The sequence below is a fragment of the Sapajus apella genome, unplaced genomic scaffold (assembly GCF_009761245.1).
Source record: "Sapajus apella isolate SASKATOON/1434 unplaced genomic scaffold, GSC_monkey_1.0 scaffold151, whole genome shotgun sequence".
NCBI lineage: Eukaryota > Metazoa > Chordata > Mammalia > Primates > Cebidae > Sapajus > Sapajus apella.
In genome coordinates, this window is record NW_022437091.1 from 1182111 (window position 1) to 1198386 (window position 16276).

A 16276-nucleotide genomic window follows, 5' to 3' on the forward strand; every position below is an offset into this window, starting at 1 on the left:
GCCAGAGTGAGGACCACTGCCTTGGAACTCATTTTGCTTTCTCAGGCAGTTCGAAATTGAAATATTTCTCAAACTCCAGCTTTCTAGATTCTCTACTAAAGCCATAGGATATTTTTATCAAATTCTGTTCACTTCACATGAAAGCTTTCCTTGGTACATGATTTGCCCATTCTTAACTCTCCCTTCCCACATGGCTTCTTCCCTTTTCTCTCTTTGTTGCTTTTCCATAATTCTATTCCTTATTTTTTTTTCTTTTTGAGGCAGAATCTTGCTCTGCCACTCAGGCTGGAGTACAGTGGCATGAAGCTCACTGTAACCTCAACCTCCCAGGCTCAAGCAATCCTCCCACCTCAGCCTTCTGAGTGGTTGGAAATACAGGCACATGCCACTATGCACAGCTAATTAAAAAAATAAAAAAAATTTTCTTTTGTAAAGATGGGTTCTCCCTATGCTTCCTGGGCTGGTCTCAAACTCCTAGACTCAAGCAATCCTCCTTCCTAGGGGTTCTAAAGTGCTAGGATTACAGGTGAGCCGCTGTACCCAGTCCTCAAATTCTTTTTTTTTTTTTTTAAAGACGGGGTTTCACCATATTGGTCAGGCTGGTCTCGAACTCCTGACCTCAGGTGATCCGCCTGTCTCAGCCTCCCAAAATGCTAAGATTACAGGCATGAGCCACCGCGCCTGGCTTCAAATTCTATTCTTGATTCACTTCTGGTTTACAACCACATATATTTGCACTTCTTGTTACTTTATGTTCTTAGACTGTTTTGTGTGTCTACTACTGTAGGTTATAAACATTGAGAACAAGGTTTTTATTCATTTATTTAGAAACAGTCTTACTTTTCATCAAGGCTGGAGTGCAGTGCTGCGATCTTCACTAACTGCAACCTCCTCCTTCCAGGTTCAAGTGATCCTCACACCTTAGCCTTCTGAGTAGCTGGGACTACAGGCAGGCATCACTACACCTGGCTAATTTTTTAATTTTTAGTAGAGATGGGGTTTTACCATGTTAGCCAGCCTGGTCTTGAACTCCTGGCCTGAAGTGATCACCCCCACCGCGCCTTCGCCTCCCAAAGTGCTGGGATTACAGGCGTGAGTCACTGGGCCCTGTCAAGGTCCTTTTTTTTTCGAGATAGAGTCTTGCTTTGTCATCCAGGCTGGAATGAAGTGGTGTGATTTTGGCTTACCACAACCTCCACCTCTTGGGATCAAGCAATTCTCGTGCCTCAGCCTCCTGAGTAGCTGGGATTACAGGAATGCGCCACCACACATGACTGATTTTTGTATTTTTAGTAGAGACAGGGTTTTGCCATGTTGGGTAGGCTGGTTTCAAACTCCTGGGCTCAGATGATCTACTGACCCCAGACACCCAAGGTGCTGGGATTACAGGTGTGAGCCACTGTGCCCGGCCTCAAGATCCAGTTTTAAAAGTTATTACCTTTATTATTTCAAATACCAAAACTTGGTATGATTCAGGATGATTAGTATACCAAAACTAATTGACTGAGGAAATGCTAAATACTATAAGTATCAGGAAGAACTATTTTGAGATTTTTGAAGTTCATTTCCAGATGCTACTTACAAAGAGAAAATGGATTTTTATACACTAGAGATACCACTATGTGGTATCTGACAGTTCTCGCCTTAACCAAGCAATAAAACTCAGCATAATTAATAGTGACAAATTGCAACCTGATGTCTCCAGGGTGATGTAATGTGAAGTATGTAATGTCATTTATTAAGTATTCTTTGCAAACCTGTGTAACCGAAATCTAATCAAGTCTGTGGACCTAATTCCAGTTTCCAGGAAATACAGGCTTATAGCACTGTCCAATAGAACTTTCTGTAATAATGTAAATATTCTATATCTGCAATGTCCAATACGGTAACCAGCAGCCTACTGAAAATTTCATTTTTTTGTTTGTTTTTTGGAAGGCAGGGTCTCACTTTGTCACCCAGGCTGCAGTGCAGTGGCATGTTGGACGAAATCTTTAGCTCCTCCATCCTGACAGAAGGAAGAAAGAAATGTCAAGTGGAAGATCCCTGATAGCAGCAGGCTTAGGAATGGACACAGTGACTGCTGATGGTCAAGGTATGAGCTAAACACTGATAGGATAAACAAGGTCACTCTGAATCTCTGATAATTGCTCTTCAAAAAAAAAAAAATACAAAAATTGGCCGAGTGCAGTGGCTCACGCCTATAATCCCAGCATTTTGGGAGGCCGAGGCAGGTGGATCGCCTGAGGTCAGGAGTTCGAGACCAACCTGGCCAACATGTCAAAACCCCGTCTTTACTAAAACTACAAAAATTAGCCCAATGTGCTGGCACATACCTGTAATCCCAGCTACGCAGGAGACTGAGGCATGAGAATCGCATGAACCCTGGAGACGGAGGTGGAAATGAGCCAAGACCGCACCACTGCACTCCAGCCAGGGCGACAGAGCAAGACTCCATCTCAAAAAAAAAAAAAAAAAAATTAGCTGGGCATGGTGGCACACACCTGTAGTCCCAGCTACCTGCAGGGTTGAGGTAGAAGGATCATTTGAGCCTGGGAGATTGAGGCTGCAGAGAGCCGTGGTTTTTTTTGTTTTTGTTTTTTTTTAGTCAATTCTCCTTAATAAAGCCGTGTTTATGCCACTACATTCCAGCCACAAAGTGAGACCTTGTTTCAAAAAAAAAAAAGTTGAGTCAAAGACACTAATTCTTCTTGTAAATAAATCCAGACCATCAAGTGGCAACAAAGTGAGGCCCTGTTTCAAAAAAAAATAAAGGAAAAAAAAGTTGAGTCGAAGACATTCTTTCTGTAAATAAATCTAGACCATCATTTGATATTAGCAGAATGCCCCAAGACAGTTTCCCTGGAAAGTGGTTTCAGAAAACTGAGTAGGCTCTTCTAAATAAAGGTAGAGGCCTTCTGCTTCTGCCCTCAGTCCCCCATTTTGACACCAGCCAGGACTCTGCTTTGTTCTAAGCTGACTGTTGAACTCGGTTCCTCAGGGGGATCTCCTCCAAATCTCTGCTCTTGGAAAAAAAATGTAGCCCTCAAACTACACTAGAGGCAACCAGGAACACAAGTGGCTTGTGTCCTTTCCTATAACTGAGGTGGACACTGGCTGCTTCGTTCATTTATTTATTTATTTATTTTTGAGACGGTCTCACTCTGTCACCCAGGCTGGGTGCAGCAGTGCCATCATGGCTCACTGCAGCCTTGACCTCCTGGGTTCAAGTGATCCTCCTGCCACAGCCTCCTGAGTAGCTGGTACTACAGGCACACACTATCACACTAATTAAAAAATTTTTTTGGCTGGGTGTAGTGGCACACGCCTGTAATCCCAGCTACTCCGGAGCCTGAGGCAGGATAATCCCTTGAACCCAGGAGCTGGAGATTGCAGTAAGGTGAAATTGTGCCACTGCACTCCAGCCTGGCAACAGAGCGATACTCCATCTCAAAAAAAATTTTTTTTTTTCATAGAGACAAAGGTCTTGCTATGTTGCCCAGGCTGGTCTTCAACAGCTGGGCTCAAGTGATTATCTTGCCTTGGCCTCCCAAAGTGCTGGAATTACATGTGTGAGTCACTGCTCCCAGCCTCAGTTGCTTTACTGTAACTCCCACACTGATAAACATAGTGAGAAAATAGCTCTCTACCTGCCTGAGCATCTAGCATTCCTCTGGAGATTATAGTTCTCCAAGAGCAAGCCCAAATTTAATCCACTCTGCTCTCCCAAAATGAAGCCTCTAAGACTTGATGTAGGCAGGCTGGCAATTCTACCTCTTACTTTTTGCATAAGCATCATGTATCTGTCTCTATTTGCATCCACTCAGTTCCCCCTTCCTTACCCACTTAGCCGTCAATGTTCTTTTACCATCTTTGCCCAAGGAAAATGACTAAAATCCTAAGATATAATGTCATAACTTTATTCATTAGATAATCAAATACAATACAGGGCTGACACTGACAAAAAGCTATGCATAAAAATTATATAAATCTACTTGCTAGATTTTCCAGAAGAGGCCCAGTCATTATAAAGGAGAAACAGGGAGGGTGCCTAACTGACTACAGTGTGTCAAGTAAGCACAAGCACTCTCACATTCCCTTGTAGTGAAGGCAGCCCAGGTGAAGGTGGTCGGTCCTACTAGCAGGAAGATTAGGAGGCAGGAACTGTGCAGAAGCCATGCTTCCTGGCCCTTTCAGAGCTCAACGGTAGGCCTTGTTGAACTCCTGGAGGGCCCACCGCTTATTCTCAATTGCCTGTTTGAGTACGGTGTACTCTTTCACCAGCCTGTCGAACTCCTCCCCAAGGACCTCATAGGAGTTCAGGACCTGTCTTGATTTCTCCATATCCTGCTCCTGTAGGTGAATGGCTCCCTCTAAACGGTCCCTAAGAGCCCGGGCAGAGAAGGCACAATATAAGGATGCTGCTCCTCAGAAAGTAGTAGGCAAAAATGGAAACTTTTTTTTTTTTGAGACAGAGTATCTGTTGCCCAAGCTGGAGTGCAGTGGTGCAACCTTGGCTCACTGCAGCCTCCACCTCCTGGGTTCAAGTGATTCTCCTGCCTCAATCTCCCAAGTATTTGAGATTACAGGTATGCGCCACCATGCTCAGCTAATTTTTGTATTTTTTATGTCAAGATTTTTTTTTGGCAGGGGCAATGGAGTCTTGCTCTGTCACCCAGCGAGAGTGCAGTGGCACAATCTCGGCTCACTGCAACCTCCGCCTCCCGGGTTCAAGTGATTCCCCTGCCTCAGCCTCCCAAGTAGCTGGGACTACAGGCGCCCGCCACCACACCCAGCTAATTTTTTGTATTTTAGTAGAGACGGAGTTTCACCATGTTGGCCAAGATGGTCTCGATTTCCTGACCTTGTGATCTGCCCGCTTCAGCCTCCCAAAGTGCTGGGATTACAGGCATGAGCCACCATGCCCGGCCTAATTTTTGTATCTTTTTAGTAGAGACAGGGTTTCACCATATTAGCCTGGCTGGTCTCGAACTCTGACCTCAAGCAATTCGCCCACCTCGGCCTCCCAAAGTGTTGGGATTACAGGCATGAGCCACCGTGCCCAGACAAAAATGGGAACATTTTAAAATTAATGAGTTTAGGGAATGTGAGAACCACCTGTGAACAGCCGTACCAGACTCTTGGGTGTTCTCACCTAATCAGACGATGAACTTCCACTTTCTCACCAGTGTAAGTGTCAGACAAAATCTTCAGCTCCTCCATCCTGACAGAGGGAAGGAAGAAATGTCAAGTGGAGCAGGGTTGGGAACGGACACAGTGCCTGCTGATGGTCAAGGTGTGGACTAAGCACTGATAAGATAAACAAGGTCACTCTGACTTCCTGAGCAGTTGATCTCACAATAAAGTGCTATTTCAGAAGGGTGTAAAAGAACAGACTCAAGAATGTTGAAAGCTTCTGGGTAACCCAAAAGCTAATACTGCTATGTGACATTTACTAGATACCCACAAGGTGCCAGGATAAGGGAGAGGAAAGAGATTAAGGTGAGATAGAGGGCTGGTATGTGAGACAGAATCTCTTAGATCCACAGGTATCACAGCTCACCTCAGCTTAAGGATCATAGCACTGCATTTGACTTCCAGGTACTGGGCATTGATGTGGTCTAGCTCAGATTGAGTCTTCAGCCGGTGTTCCTGAAGAAGCCTCTGCAGCAAAGTGAGGCAGCGGAGAAGTACCTGAGCCCAAGATGGAGGAGGAAGAGGGCATAAATAAAGACAGAAGAAAGGAGGGTAGATCAGGAAGCTTTGGCTTCCCCAAAAGTACTCCTGAGGTCAGGATAAAGGAAAGGGGCTGTCCCATGCCCTGATAAACCTGGGAGTAGGTGGCATTCTTCTTCTCCAGCAGCACCATCTGCTCCTTCTGCTGGCTCTTGGCATCCTGGCACTGCTGCTGCTGATCCACCAGGACCTCTGCGAGTTTCCAAACCTTTGCTGCCTTCACAGTTTCACTGTCAGCATCTGAGCAAAGAGGCAGAGGACTGATAGAAAAACCCTAATTGCTACAGCTCCTCTAAAGCCACTTTTCAGTGCCCCCGTCTTATATGTAGCCCCACAAATTCTGCCTTATGACAGGTTTTCTTCTAATAACCTATTAAAGGCCGGGCATGGTGGCTCACGCCTGTAATCCAAGCACTTTGGCGGCCAAGGTGGGTGGATCATCTGAGGTTGGGAGTTCAAGATCAGCCTGACCAACATGGTGAAGCTTCATCTATAAAAAATAATAATAATAATAATAATAACCTATTAAAAATGGTCCCATTCTGGGCTGGGCGTGGTGGCTCATGCCTGCAATCCTAGTACTTTGGGAGTACTAGGATACTCCCAAAGTACTAGGATACTCCCAAAGTACAAGGCAGGAGGATTGCTTGAGTCCAGGAGTTCAAGACCAGCCTGGGCAACATAGTGAGACTCCATCTCTACAAAACAATTCTAAAATATTAGTCAGGCCTACCATGTGCCTGTAGTCCCAGCTACTTGGGAGACTGAGGTGAGAGGATCACTTGAGCCCAGAAGGTCAAGGCTACAGTGAGCTGTGATTGTGTCACTGCCCTCCAGCCTGGGTGAGAGTTTGTTTTTGTTTTGTTTTGTTTTCTTTAAAAAAGGGTCTGGTTCTCATAATTATTAAATAAATTATCTTCGCTCTTACCTTTGATTCCAAATTTGGACCTTAATTCTTTTTTCTTTTTTTTTTTGAGACAGAGTCTTGCTCTGTCGCTCAGACTGGAGTGCAGTGGTGCAATCTCGGCTCACTGCAACCTTCGCCTCTGAGGTTCAAGCAATTCTCCTGCCTCAACCTCCTAAGTAGCTGGGATTACAGGCACGTGCCACCATGCCCGGCTAATTTTTGTTTTTTTAGCAGAGACAGGGTTTCACCATGTTGGTCAGGCTGGTCTCAAGCTCCTGACCTCAAGTGATCGGCCTGCCTCAGCCTCCCAAAGTGCTGTGATTACAGGCATGAGCCACCACGCCCAGCCACCTTAATTCTTAAGTCATAGAAATGGTTTAGGGAGGCCAGGCAAGGGGGCTCATGCCTGTAATCCCAGCACTTTGGGAGGCTTAGGCAGGCAGATCACCTGAGGTCAGGAGTTCAAGACCAGCCTGGCCAACATGGTGAAACCCTGTCTCTACTAAAAATACAAAAAAATTAGCTGGTTGTGGTGGCAGACGCCTGTAATCCCAGCTACTCGGGAGGCGGAGGCAGGAGGATCGTTTGAACCCAGGAGGCGGAGGTTGCAGTAGGCCAAGATCACACCATCGCACTCTAGCCTGGGCAATAAGAGCAAAACTCTGTCTCAAAAAAAAAAAAAAGAAGAAAAAAAGAAATGGTTTAGGGAGGAAAGTTCAGACTCATAAGTGTTTAGCTTTCCTGCTTTTGTAAAAATGATACACATTCAGGGTGGTCAGACTCAAATAAGAAAATCATTACACAGAAGTAAAAGCTGAAATATTAATACTACATCTAGAAACATATTATAAACAGCTTGACATAAATGGTATTATACCCTCCATGTTTATATAGAGAACATAAGGTGTTTTATGAGTCTGAACTTTCCTCCCTAAACCATTCTTATCCTCCTGAGAGAACTCATTCTTCCCTTCAGCAGAACGCTCCCACTCGATATCTTGCTAAATAAAGAGTCCTTACAAAAGTCCTTGTTTTGGCCCGGCGTGATGGCTCATGCCTGTAATCTCAGCACTTTAGAAGGCAGAGACGGGTGGATCACCTGAGGTCTGGAGTTCAAGACCAGCGTGACCAACATGGCAAAACCCCATCTCTACTAAAAATATAAAATTAGCCATGCGGGATGGCTCATACCTACAATCCGGTCCTAGCTACTTGGGAGGCTGAGGCAGGAGAATTGCTTGAACCCAGGAGGCAGAGGTTGCAGTAACCCAAGACTGCACCATTGCACATTACACTCCAGCCTGGGCAACAAGAGAAAAAATCTGTCTCAAAAAAAAAAGTCCAGGCCGGGCGCGGTGGCTCAAGCCTGTAATCCCAGCACTTTGGGAGGCCGAGGCGGGTGGATCACGAGGTCAAGAGATCGAGACCATCCTGGTCAACATGGTGAAACCCCGTCTCTACTAAAACTACAAAAAATTAGCTGGGCATGGTGGCGCGTGCCTGTAGTCCCAGCTACTCAGGAGGCTGAGGCAGGAGAATTGCCTGAACCCAGGAGGCGGAGGTTGCGGTGAGCCGAGATCGCGCCATTGCACTCCAGCCTGGGTAACAAGAGCGATACTCCATCTCAAAAAAAAAAAAAAAAAAAGTCCTTGTTTTTATTCCACCAGCAAGGAAACAAATAAGCATCTCTGACGGTTCTAAACCTCTGTCCCAAATCTAAAATCAAAACATATTATCTTTTATTTATTTCTTTTTTTTACAATTTTTTTTTTTTTTTTTTTTTGAGATGGAGTTTCACTCATGTTACCCAGGCTGGAATGCAGTGACTATTCACAGATTCACAGGTGCAATCCCACTACTGATCAGCATGGGAGTTTTGACCTGCTCTGTTTCTGACCTGGGCCGGTTCACCCTCCTTAGGCAACTTGATGGTCCCCCGCTCCCGGGAGGTCACCATATTGATGCCGAACTTACTGCAGACACCCGATTGGCATAGCACACTACAGCCCAGAACACCTGGGCTCAAGTGATCCTCCCACCTCAGCCTCCCGGGTAGCTGGGACTATAGGCATGCACCACTGCGCCTGGCAAAACATATTATTCTCAAAAGAGCAGACCAGGAATTCTGAAGGCCAGCTGTGAGCAAAACAGAGAGCTGGCACTCACCTGAACTGGGATCATAGTAGCAGAGCAGAGTGAAACATTTCTTTTTGAGCTGCTCCTCTACTTCTTGCTGTAGCCGAGCCCTCATCCACACAAAATCCTACAGTCATAAAAACAGAAATGCAAATAGACTGCAAGAACTAGGAAATTCCAGCCAATGGATACATGATGATAACCTCAAAATTAGCAAAAGACAATGCATGAAGAGACATCAGAGAGACTCATTTTTTTTTTTTTTTTGAGACGGAGTTTCACTCTTGTTACCCAGGCTGGAGTGCACTGGCACGATCTCGGCTCACCGCAACCTCCGCCCCCCGGGTTCAGGCAATTCTCCTGCCTCAGCCTCCTGAGTAGCTGGGATTACAGGCACGTGCCACCATGCCCAGCTCATTTTTTTGTATTTTTTTAGTAGAGACGGGGTTTCACCATGTTGACCAGGATGGTCTCGATCTCTTGACCTCGTGATCCACCCGCCTCGGCCTCCCAAAGTGCTGGGATTACAGGCTTGAGCCACCGCGCCCGGCCGAGATACTCATTTTTCACCTATCAAATTAGTGAAGAATAAAATGACTATCAAGACCCCATGTTGGTGGGAAGATGGGGGATCCAGGAGCCCTGAAAATACCTTTCTGGATAGCATTTTGGCATTAGGTACCAATATTCTATGAATATGCACTGACTCAGGAATCCCACTTTTAGCACCAACACTACAGAAATAATCATACAAAGGTAAAGACACATATGAACCAGTATGTTCATCTCCATGTGGTTTCTAACAGCAAAAATGTGGAAACAACCTTAATATCCATTAATGTAATGGTAAGCAAATTACGCTACATCCATACAGTAGAATCCTAGGAGTGATTTAAACTGATGACATACCAACACTGAGCACTATGTGCCTAAACATTCTGCTAAGAGTGCTATAGAAGGTATCATCTTATTTATATATTGACTTGAAAAGAAATCCAAAATATATTAATATATTACATGAAAATAGACAATACTGTTTTCTTTTTTTTTTTTTTTTTTTTTGAGATAGGGTCTCACTCTGTGCCCATGTGCCCAGGCTGGAGTATAGTGGCATGATCACAGCTTACTACAGCCTTGACCACCCACCCTCAAGTGATCCTCCTGCCTCAGCCTCCCGAGTAGCTGGGACTACAGGTGTGCACCACCACACCCAGCTAACTTTTTTTTTTGTTGTTAGAGACGAGGTCTCACTGTTGCCCAGGCTGGTCTTGAACTTCTGGACTCAAGTGATCCTCCCACCCTCAGCCTCCCAAAGTGCTACGATTACAGGCAGAAGTCACTACATTCGGCCTTATACTCTCTATATAAGCATGAAGGGTATAATACCATTTATGTTAAGCTGTTTATAATGATATTGTGCTTCTAGATATAGTATTTCAGCTTTTACTTGCCCCTGTGTAATGTTTTTCTTATGAGTCTGACCACCCTGAATGTGTATCATTTTTACAAAAACAATAAAGCTTAACAGAAACAATTTTAAAGATATGGGAGAAATTAAACCATTTCATTTATTTGGTTCCAATATCTTCCCCCAACCTCTGAGAGTGGCATGAGTTCCAGAAGGTCTGCCTTCTCCAGCCCTAGCAGTGAAGGAATCTCCCTCTCCTGGCTAGGACCTAAGAGCCGAGTCAGTTCAGTTACAAGTAGCCGTTGTTCAAGGGTCTCATGAAACTGAGAGAGAGAATAAAAAAAAAAAAGGTGACTATAAAACTTCTCCCACTCCACCTCTTCCAACCTCATGAACCAGTTTTTCACATATTTTCAAAGTCCTCAAATACGTCATCTCCCCTCAGATAACTCAGCTGTGAGTGACTTCTCCTGTCAATGTTTGTATTTCAAACTCTGACAACACATCCACTCCTTCCCCATAACTACAGTCCATTTCTCTTTTGACAACCCATTTCTCAAAGCTCCTACTTCCCCTAGATCACATCATCAAACAAAGCCACGGTCGGCCTGGTCATTTCTGCAGCTAGTAACCAACCCCCACCTCATCTCTTTTGCCTCCCTTTTTTTTGAGATGAAGTCTCGCTCTGTCACACAGGCTGGAGTTCAGTGGCACAATCTTGGCTCACTGCAACCTCCGCCTCCTGGGTTCAAGCGATTCTCCTGCCTCAGCCTCCCGAGTAGCTGATATTACAGGCATGTGCCACTGCACCTGGCTAATTTTTGTATTTTTAGTAGAGATGGGGTTTCACCATGTTGGCCAGGCTGGTCTCAAACTTCTGACCTCAAGTGTTCAGCCTGCCTTGGGCTCCCAAAGTGCTGAGATTATAGGTATGAGCCACCATGCCCACCCTTTGCCTCACCTTTTTGTCCTCAGAAGTTAAATTTGTACCTTGCATCTTCACATAGTAATCCACAAGCAACTCTTGAATGACTCTATGTAAAATCTCAGACCTCAACCATGTTGTCTTATGCAGTCGAACTTCCTTCCATGCCTAGAAATCCAAAAAATCTCAGGTAGGAACCTCTCTCTCTCAGGACTTTCCCTTCCTCTTATCGTCTCTTCTCCCAAAGCCTTTACCTGAGCCTGCTCCTTTGCTAGGGTGAGGCTTAAGCCACTCTCATCCACATGCTGTGAGAGACTCAGGAGAAGCTTGCTGAAGTATGGGTTCTGTAACAGGTCCTCTTTACTCAGGTTACAAGGAGGAAGTTGTTTGCTGCACACTAAACGTCATGTCCCCATAGGTACAAAAAAGCAAAAAAAAGGTACAGACTCTTACTTAACATAATTGAGCACAACTTAATACTTCTAAAAAATCCCTAGAATTCTCATAGGAAAGACTGCTAAATCTAGTGAGTTTTTTTTAAATCCACAAATAAACTAGGGTGATACTCAAGGTAACATTTATATTATATACAAGGATGTTAAGAAGGATTAAGTAATAAACTAACATCTTAGGAAATGGAAATGCAGTTGGTACATATTAGACAAATAGGGTAAAAATTAAGAGACCATTAGTAGGAATCACAATACAGAAAATGCCTCATTCACCCAGAATTAATAGAGTTCTTGAAGAAGGGGGAAAAACAAACATGTAAAGTTCCAACTTTGGATATGATGTCTAGTAGCATAAACAAGACTAACAGAATACACTTAGAGTAAGTTAAACATTCAACTAACCAATTTTTTTTTTTTTTTCTTTTTGAGATAGGGTCTCATTCTGTCACCCAGACTGGACTGCTGTGGCAAAATCACAGCTCACTGCAGCCTTAACCTCCCTGGATCAAGTAATCCTTCCACCTCCTGAATAGCTGGGACCACAAGGCATGCCACCATGACTGGCTAATTTTTTTTTTTTTTTTTTTTGGTAGAGACAGGGTCTCACTACATTGCCCAGGCTGGTCTTGAACTCTTGGGCTCAAGTGAACCTCCCATCCTGGCCTCTCAAAGTGCTAGGATTACAGGTGTGAGCCACCACAGCTGGCCCAAATTGTTATAATTGTAAGTAGAGTTGAGTAACCCATGTAGATCCAAAACAGCATAAGCATGAGAAAAAGTGTAAGAAATTGAGATTCTCAGCCAGGTACAGTGGCTCACAATTGTAATCCCAGCACTTTGAGAGGCTGAGGCAGGCGGATCACCTGAGGTCAGCAGTTCGAGACCAGCCTGACCAACATGGAGAAACCTCGTCTCTACTAAAAATATAAAATTAGCCAGGCATGGTGGCACATGCCTGTAATCCCAGCTACTCGGGAGGCTGAAGTAGGAGAATCGCATGAACCAGGGAGGCAGAGGCTGCAGGGAGCCGAGATCATGCCATTGCACTCCAGTCTGGGCAACAAGAGTGAAGCTCCATCTCAAAAACAAACAAACAAAGAAATTGAGATCCTCTGGTTATTCCATATGTTCAAGGAGCTTTCTTGCCATTTCTTTTTCCATATGCTCTCTGTTGGGATCTTTTGCCTCTACTTACCAAAACACTCAAATTTTCATTCTTTGGAACATCATAACCAAAGTCTTTTTGAGAAATAAGAAATCTCTCTTTTTCCCTAAGGTACTGAATCATCCAATATGGAAATAGTCAAGATACAGAAAAATGCAAGCTCTTAAAAGATTCAAGATATAGAAAGGATTTGAGATATGGAAAGAACCCAAGATATAGAAAGATCTGAAATTTTGGAGACTAAGATATGAGAATATTTAAGAAACAGGTGGGAAGGAAGCCTTCAAGGAATTTTCTGGCTACCCTTATCTTTATAGTATGCTTGCTAATATCAGTATGGGTGCACCTTGAGTTTTTAGCCTACTGCACTAACAGATATTGAATCAACATTAACAGGAATTAGTGTAGCTGTTTTCCAATAAGAGAGTGTTCAAGAATCTCCATGTATTCTAGTTTCCTTAGGAACATGGGCTTCTGTAAGGAAAACCATATTGGGGAAACTAAAAAAGGCAAGAACCTGGATAAGACCTCTCTGGATAAATCATCAAACCTTTTGCAAATGGCTACTCTTACCTTGTTGAAGTATTTCCATCCCTTCTCCAGGTGAGCAGAAATCCCCGGATGCCATTTGATTTTCTTGGGATTCTAATCTGTGGAACCAAGTGAAAGAAAACAAAAAGATGAATAAATAGATGGCTGCTCCAAGGAAACTAACTTAGGTTCAAATTTCTGTGGTCAATAAGCTGGGAAGGAACCTCAAGGATGGCTTTTACAGAGGGCCTATATCACATATCCTGGCACCCAAGCTCTTACATAAGTTTTGTGGACAGACTTACAAATGCCAAAACATGTCACATTCTAAGAACATACGTGTTTCCACTTGCTCCAAGCTGTTCAAAAGGAGCCTCCTAAAAAGAGAGCTTTCCAATTTGCTAAAGTCTAAACAAGAAGATTCTCCACCACTACCACCATTATGCCAAAGTTAAAACTGAACTGCAGCTTTCCAGTTATGACTGGGGAAAAGGGAAAAATTGATCAAAGTCTACTTTTTCTCCCAGTCAAATAACTCAGCTATCAAATTCCATAATTGTTTTTTTGTGTGTGCTTCAACTTTCATCTAAGATCTGTTGGTAGTTTTTTTTAATCATTAACTCTAGAATCATCCTTCAGGAATGACAAATCATTCCACACTTGAACAACAACAACTGGTTTTCATATAACAGCCTAAGTAAAGAGCACCTGGACAAAAGAGCTTGACAAGATTGACAGTGAGGTCAGTTTGTGGCGTGAGAGTAATGCAAAGGCGTAAGGTGGCTGGAGCAGGGATGTGAGCTGCGTGTGTTTTGCCAGAAGATGGAGTGCGCAGAAACGAATGACACAAACCCAGAGGGGCGGTAAAGATGGGCACAGTTTGGCCTCAGGAGACAACATTTTTCCTTTGACATTATTTTTCACGTTTTTGCTCTGCCCCTCCTCCCTGTAAGGTATCAAACTCCAAAGGGCAGCTGAGCCTCCCAAAGCCAAACAGACATTGAAGGTTATTATGATTTAGCGCTTCATGTTTATAGAACATTTGGTTTACTCGCCGTTTTATGAGTAACATCAAAGTAACTACTCATTTGTTTTCTAACATGGTCTAGAGAGGGACGCAGCCGAGGAGGCAGAATGCTGGGACTTAATTTGCAGCTTGGCCGGTGCTTCTGTGAACTTAAGGAAAATGCTTTTTTCTGTGCCAAACTTTTTCCACCTGCAAAACTGAGATAACGATTCCTGCCTTGTATGAGACATTAAGAATTAATAACACAATCGACTTGTCAACAAAAGCCACTACTTAGTTAAGCTCAGTGTTTTAACAATTCTGTTTATCGTTGACCTATGACTGCAAATAAAAAGTTTTGCAGGCAAATTTCGCTCTCAGAAATGAGGACCAACCCCAGATTTCAAAGAGCCAGCTGTTCCTCCCTCCCTAGGGGAAGTGTCCCCTTGCGTTTTTTAGGGTGCCTTTTTTTACGCTTCTTAAAGGTTTACAGGGCGTGAACAGCAATCAGGCTCGATTCTCCACCCTCTGCACTCAGACGTGTTAAAACGCTGCTACAGGGACCCAAGCATTTAAATGTTCTGACTCAGGCGTCTTTTAAATTCTTAGAGCTGTCTTTACACGCTGCTCTGAACGTTAAATTGATTTTACAGGTATTTTCACAAGATATGACCCTTACAGGGCCCGAGATGAATCAAAATGCAGAACGGGTTCTCCGGCGCCTACTTTCCTTCTGTCTGGTTGGCCAAGGATTCCCAAGGGCGACGACGGCCTCCGCGGCCGAAGACCGGGGCCTGGCCGGATTGACTCTCCCCAGCTCTTCCCCGCAGCGCCGCCCGCCGACCCTCTAAAGCAAACCTGCACACCCTGGGCAGCTGAAGCTCTCAAGGCGGTGCCGAGAACCTCGGCTGGGGCGGGCTGACCAGCAGCGTCTACACCGGGGAGACCGCCCGAGCCGGGGCTCCAGAAACTCTCATTTGGGTGGGGTGCAGCTGCTGGGGGAAGCGAGGCCCGGAAAGACCGCGCTGGAAGGCCCGGGAAGTGGAAGCCGCCGACAGTGCACCACAGGCTGCGTCGGAAGGAGGTGGAGGCGGGGCCACACTCGAGGCGGGAACGGCAGGCCCCGCCCCTCGCCGGGTGCGCGCCCTGGGTTCCCAACGGTTGTGGAAACCGGGCTGAAAAAAAGGACGGTCTCAGAAAGGCTTTTTTGAGACGGAGTTTTGCTCTTGTCGCCCATCTGGAGTGCAATGGTGCGATCTCGGGTCACTGTAACCTCCGCCTCCCGGCTTCTAAGCGATTCTCCTGCCTCAGCCTCCGGAGTAACTGGGATTACAGGCACGTGCCACCACGCCGGGCTAATTTTTATCTTTTTAGTAGATACGGGGTTTCAATTTCACCATGTTGGCCAGGCTAGTCTCGAATTGCTGACCTCAGGTGATCCACCCGCCTCGGCCCCCTAAAGTGCTGGGATTGCAGGTGTGAGCCACCGTGCCCATCCTCGGAAAGGCTTTTTTGCCCCTTCTCCTTAATACCTCCCCAGTGAAGGGCAGATGCTGAGAAAATGGTAGTAACTGCTAACATTTATTGAGGGCCTATGATGAGCCAGGCACTACGCCAAGTATTTTGCTTGCCTTGCCTCGTTTAGTTCTTAAAGGATCCTGCAAGAGTCATTATCATACCCATTTTACAGAGGGGGAGAACTGAGGCACAAAGTGTTAAGTTCTAGGTCGCCATTCTAGGGGTCTAAACCTGTCCTAATGGCTCTCGGAACCTTCCCAGAACTCCCACCCACGCCGCGCCCTGCGAGTCTCCTCGCCTGGGCCTGGCTCTGAGGTGCAGCCCGCCCAGCCATGCCAGGTACTGTACACAGCCCCCGGGGTCAGCTTCCTCTCGAATTCCCACCCCAGGTTCCTCTGCCCTCCTTATTAGCGCTCATTCTTCATTCACTTGTTTTTGTTTTTTTGGTTTCTTTGAGACGGAGTTTCGCTCTTGTTGCTCAGGCTGGAGTGCGAT

The 16276-nt window shown here is 45.1% G+C and overlaps 1 protein-coding gene across 10 annotated transcripts; it reads right to left on the reverse strand.

Annotated features, from left to right (window-relative positions):
• Nucleotides 1-3896: 3896 nt before the first annotated feature.
• HAUS4 (HAUS augmin like complex subunit 4) lies at nucleotides 3897-15358 on the reverse strand. Of its 10 annotated transcripts, none has more exons than XM_032265571.1 (10): nucleotides 14943-15358; nucleotides 13300-13376; nucleotides 11364-11506; nucleotides 11146-11277; nucleotides 10373-10507; nucleotides 8807-8903; nucleotides 5828-5973; nucleotides 5561-5691; nucleotides 5153-5221; nucleotides 3897-4381 (listed from the first exon to the last, which is right to left on the reverse strand). In XM_032265571.1, the coding sequence occupies exons 2-10, from the start codon at nucleotides 13352-13354 to the stop codon at nucleotides 4198-4200; spliced, it is 1092 nt and encodes a 363-aa protein (XP_032121462.1). In that variant the 5' UTR covers nucleotides 13355-13376; nucleotides 14943-15358; the 3' UTR covers nucleotides 3897-4197. The 10 variants fall into 10 exon arrangements, with proteins under 10 accessions (XP_032121462.1, XP_032121459.1, XP_032121460.1 ...); XM_032265568.1 differs by having other exon boundaries at nucleotides 11364-11509; XM_032265569.1 differs by having other exon boundaries at nucleotides 15122-15346.
• Nucleotides 15359-16276: the final 918 nt, after the last annotated feature.